Raw genomic sequence first — 5716 nt, 5'->3', positions numbered from 1 at the left:
CAGTTTATTGAGAAAACTCATAAACGCGGATGGCAAAAAACAATAACAAAGACCTGAGTGACGTCACTTCGAACTATCTATAGTCTGGTCTATATGATTTAGTGAGAACTTATCAGCAAAATGGCTGTCTAAAGACAACAGCAACGAGCTGAATAACGTCAATTCGTTTCTTCTATACTTCCAGCTCCGTTTTCTTGCCGCAAACGGAAAGTAAGATATCAACGGGTAGTCTATGAGATGAACTTCTGCTCCACGAAGCGTATTAATCTAATAAAAGAAGTGATCGTTTTATATGTAACCAAATAGTTACCCACTATTGGCATCGACTTTGAAGAATGTAGTGAAATAATATCATCAAAATGTTAACTTATCTTTAACCCTCTCCATACCAACCATAGGAAAAATGTCACATTCGTGACGATACAGCCAACATTTTTCTTATGCTGATTTCTTTTGTAAATCACGGAATTATAGAATTTATCTTTTTCTTCTTTTAGCTATTAAAAAAAATTAACACTATGTTTTAGAGCAAATTTGCTGGGGGAAATATTATGTATAAAATGTAACTGTTGCTTTTCTGTTAGAGAAAGGAAAATCAGTTTTTTCTAGTAAGTCGTTATAGAGTTTGGGGGGAAATTCTGAAAATAGCTGGTAAGGAGGGGGTTAACCCTCTCCTTATCAACCACCGACAAATTTTCACATTCGTTTAGATGCAATCAACAATTTTCTCATTCTGATAAGTGTACATCACAAACCTTAAAGAAAACTTTTTGTTATAGCTTTAATAACGTGAAACTGTAATGTAGAGAAGTTTGCTGAACAATATTATGTATATAATGTACTTGTTGCTTTTCTGTTTGAGTAAGAAAAATCTATTTTTGTAGTGGCTAGGTTTGAAGTTTTGAGGGAAAACTCTGATAATGGCTGGTGGGAAGGAGGGAGTTAATATTAATTTGATCTGTTAATGTTTCTGGTGTACCCGATGATCATATGACAACAATACGTTTCTTCTCATGTATTTATTGTAAATGAACAACGTTTTTTGCAACTCGTAATTCTTTTAGGTTGGAGGGTGTGATAATATAATTTTTACACGAGATCAGCTTTATTCCTAACTCATTCATATCTTTTCACACTCGCGGTACTCGCGTGCGTGATTTAGACGCGTTTGTAATATCGCTCAATCATGTGCAAAAATTGTATAAAAACACAGTGTGCACATTTGAGCCTGAGCAGTAGACATACAACAACAAAAACAAACAAACAAACAACAAAAACATGAAGAAATGTTTGCATGGTCACAGGTTGTTCATGACGGTGCGTGACAATATATAAAATGCTTCAATGTGAAACATTACCGTCTTCATATGTCATTCCGTAGAGGAGAAATGCTTCAATGTGAAACATTACCGTCTTCATGTGTCATTCCGTAGAGGAGAAATGCTTCAATGTGAAACATTACCGTCTTCATGTGTCATTCCGTAGAGGAGAAATGCTTCAATGTGAAACATTACCGTCTTCATAAGTCATTCCGTAGAGGAGAAATGCTTCAATGTGAAACATTACCGTCTTCATGTGTCATTCCGTAGAGGAGAAATGCTTCAATGTGAAACATTACCGTCTTCATTAGTCATTCCGTAGAGGAGAAATGCTTCAATGTGAAACATTACCGTCTTCATAAGTCATTCCGTAGAGGAGAAATGCTTCAATGTGAAACATTACCGTCTTCATAAGTCATTCCGTAGAGGAGAAATGCTTCAATGTGAAACATTACCGTCTTCATAGTCATTCCGTAGAGGAGAAATGCTTCAATGTGAAACATTACCGTCTTCATAAGTCATTCCGTAGAGGAGAAATGCTTCAATGTGAAACATTACCGTCTTCATAAGTCATTCCGTAGAGGAGAAATGCTTCAATGTGAAACATTACCGTCTTCATAAGTCATTCCGTAGAGAGAAATGCTTCAATGTGAAACATTACCGTCTTCATATGTCATTCCGTAGAGGAGAAATGCTTCAATGTGAAACATTACCGTCTTCATAGTCATTCCGTAGAGGAGAAATGCTTCAATGTGAAACATTACCGTCTTCATAGTCATCCGTAGAGAAAATGCTTCAATGAACTTACGTTTTAGTCATTCGTAGAGAATGCTTCAATGTGAAACATTACCGTCTTCATAAGTCATTCCGTAGAGGAGAAATGCTTCAATGTGAAACATTACCGTCTTCATGTCATTTCCGTTAAAGCTTCATGAACATTACCGTCTCATAGTCATTCCGTAGAGGAGAAATGCTTCAATGTGAAACATTACCGTCTTCATGTGTCATTCCGTAGAGGAGAAATGCTTCAATGTGAAACATTACCGTCTTCATTGTCATTCCGTAGAGGAGAAATGCTTCAATGTGAAACATTACCGTCTTCATATGTCATTCCGTAGAGGAGAAATGCTTCAATGTGAAACATTACCGTCTTCATATGTCATTCCGTAGAGGAGAAATGCTTCAATGTGAAACATTACCGTCTTCATTGTCATTCCGTAGAGGAGAAATGCTTCAATGTGAAACATTACCGTCTTCATAGTGTCATTCCGTAGAGGAGAAATGCTTCAATGTGAAACATTACCGTCTTCATGTGTCATTCCGTAGAGGAGAAATGCTTCAATGTGAAACATTACCGTCTTCATGTGTCATTCCGTAGAGGAGAAATGCTTCAATGTGAAACATTACCGTCTTCATATGTCATTCCGTAGAGGAGAAATGCTTCAATGTGAAACATTACCGTCTTCATATGCATTCCGTAGAGGAGAAATGCTTCAATGTGAAACATTACCGTCTTCATATGTCATTCCGTAGAGGAGAAATGCTTCAATGTGAAACATTACCGTCTTCATATGTCATTCCGTAGAGGAGAAATGCTTCAATGTGAAACATTACCGTCTTCATGTGTCATTCCGTAGAGGAGAAATGCTTCAATGTGAAACATTACCGTCTTCATTGTCATTCCGTAGAGGAGAAATGCTTCAATGTGAAACATTACCGTCTTCATATGTCATTCCGTAGAGGAGAAATGCTTCAATGTGAAACATTACCGTCTTCATGTGTCATTCCGTAGAGGAGAAATGCTTCAATGTGAAACATTACCGTCTTCATGTGTCATTCCGTAGAGGAGAAATGCTTCAATGTGAAACATTACCGTCTTCATGTGTCATTCCGTAGAGGAGAAATGCTTCAATGTGAAACATTACCGTCTTCATGATGTCATTCCGTAGAGGAGAAATGCTTCAATGTGAAACATTACCGTCTTCATGGTCATTCCGTAGAGGAGAAATGCTTCAATGTGAAACATTACCGTCTTCATATGTCATTCCGTAGAGGAGAAATGCTTCAATGTGAAATAAAACATTACCGTCTTCATTGTCATTCCGTAGAGGAGAAATGCTTCAATGTGAAACATTACCGTCTTCATGTGTCATTCCGTAGGAGAAATGCTTCAATGTGAAACATTACCGTCTTCATGTGTCATTCCGTAGAGGAGAAATGCTTCAATGTGAAACATTACCGTCTTCATGTGTCATTCCGTAGAGGAGAAATGCTTCAATGTGAAACATTACCGTCTTCATTGTCATTCCGTAGAGGAGAAATGCTTCAATGTGAAACATTACCGTCTTCATATGTCATTCCGTAGAGGAGAAATGCTTCAATGTGAAACATTACCGTCTTCATTGTCATTCCGTAGAGGAGAAATGCTTCAATGTGAAACATTACCGTCTTCATGTGTCATTCCGTAGAGGAGAAATGCTTCAATGTGAAACATTACCGTCTTCATGTGTCATTCCGTAGAGGAGAAATGCTTCAATGTGAAACATTACCGTCTTCATATGTCATTCCGTAGAGGAGAAATGCTTCAATGTGAAACATTACCGTCTTCATATGTCATTCCGTAGAGGAGAAATGCTTCAATGTGAAACATTACCGTCTTCATATGTCATTCCGTAGAGGAGAAATGCTTCAATGTGAAACATTACCGTCTTCATGTTCATTCCGTAGAGGAGAATGTCATTGAACATACCGTCTTCATGTGTCATGAGGAGAATGCTTCAATGTGAACATACCGTCTTCATATGTCATTCCGTAGAGGAAAAATGCTTCAATGTGAAACATTACCGTCTTCATATGTCATTCCGTAGAGGAGAGTAAAAGCTTATTTTCTATTGTAGCTTTGAACTCGTTTATGCACATTTTAAACCGAGTTAATCACGTAATGATAGCAAATACCTCCTCAATTCCCCCAATGGCAACACAATTTGATTCTTTGGTAGACCACTCGTTGGTTTTCAAAATTGGGCACCGCTGGGAACTCTCTCTCTCTCTCTCTCTCTCTCTCTCTCTCTCTCTCTCTCTCTCTCTCTCTCTCTCTCTTCACACTTTAACGCACCTCATCATCTCCCACAAACAGATATCATGTCTATGATGTCTGTCTTGTCTTGACGGCCTGACCGCTGTGTTGAAAGGAGTTCCCACCAGTGTATGAAATCTTCATCTGTGTACGTAGTCCAACCCAACGTATGATTCCCCAATCATGTAAATAAACCAAAGCTAACTCACTTTGGCTGAGCCTCTACCGGTTTTAGAATACTCCTTGGAATATTTGAAGGAGTGTACAAGACTTTAACCCATCATCTCAGCAAAACTTTTAGTTCGGCGGAATAGGGTTTAACAATAGACTGAAATAATTATTCCAACTCATAAGATTTTACATCCCCTGTACATCTTTCCTAACTAAATTTATTATCTCCCATGTTTCCAAAAACGTTTTATTTACATTAATGACAATAAACGTTTCACAAAAATTATAATCATGAGTTTTCTACCCTTTTCTCTTCACAGGTGCAAACGCGCCAGGAAGGCCCATGACTGAAGCGGAAGTTGACCAGGCACTTTCAGGCTTAGTGAGTCATTTCCGGCCCGCAACTAGGAGACCACCATCAGTAACGTATAGCAGACGAAAGAGTTTTATCCCTGATCTCCGCTGGACTGACATCGGAATCGGCAAAAGAGAAAGCGGCAAGACAGCGCAGCCTCAAAATCCGTCACTATTTCTTGAAGGAAGTGTTCCTGTTACAGAACTTTCTCAAAAACAAATGGATGACGTGTTATTCTGGCCAGCGATACGACGCGGACTGTTAAAAGTAAAAGAGATTTCAAATAACAATGGCGGTGACTCTGTTCCCAAATATCGACAATCTTCAGAAGTTTTAAAAAAGGATGTGATAAGTGATTCTGTACCCGTCAGTCCGACTGTCAGCAAGGTGATCAATAAGTTAAAACGTTCCAGGTTAGAGGAACTTCTTCTTAAGAGCATTGATCAGAGCAAAAGAGTTGCTGTTGAACTAGAACATATGAGGACAAATGAAAGTGGTGCTGTGGATGCAAATTAAATAATTATAATAATATTATGTTTTCTTTTAATGTTAATAATGGAGTATAATGATTAAATGTTATGATCATGTCAATAAGTGTTCCTTCTGGTTTTGTACACACTTCTGCTTTTGTGTGTGTGTGTGTGTGTGTGTGTGTGTGTGTGTGTGTGTGTGTGGGCGGGGGGGAAGTGTTTGTTTTTGCTGCTGTTTTCTCTTTTTTTATTCTTTAAAAAAACATGCATTTGGTTCTTGAGGCGGTAATATTTACTTCCTCAAGGGAGGCATATTATATATACT

At 38.1% G+C, this 5716-nt stretch overlaps 1 protein-coding gene across 6 annotated transcripts in view; it reads left to right on the top strand.

Moving 5' to 3' along the window:
• Window positions 1–5502, top strand: part of LOC144975976 (uncharacterized) — a 90578-nt gene extending 85076 nt beyond the window's left edge. For all 6 annotated transcript variants that reach the window (XM_078920222.1, XM_078920220.1, XM_078920221.1 and 3 more), the window contains exon 3: window positions 4887–5502. In XM_078920222.1, coding sequence (XP_078776348.1) covers window positions 4887–5437 — 551 coding nt within the window. In that variant the 3' untranslated portion in view covers window positions 5438–5502. The remainder of the gene's footprint in view (window positions 1–4886) is intronic.
• Window positions 5503–5716: the final 214 nt, after the last annotated feature.

The sequence above is a fragment of the Berghia stephanieae genome, chromosome 6, assembly GCF_034508935.2.
Source record: "Berghia stephanieae isolate SIO BIC M18660-M18661 chromosome 6, UCSD_Bste_1.3, whole genome shotgun sequence".
Classification (NCBI taxonomy): Eukaryota; Metazoa; Mollusca; class Gastropoda; order Nudibranchia; family Aeolidiidae; genus Berghia; species Berghia stephanieae.
This window is presented reverse-complemented; position numbering and strand designations above follow the sequence as displayed.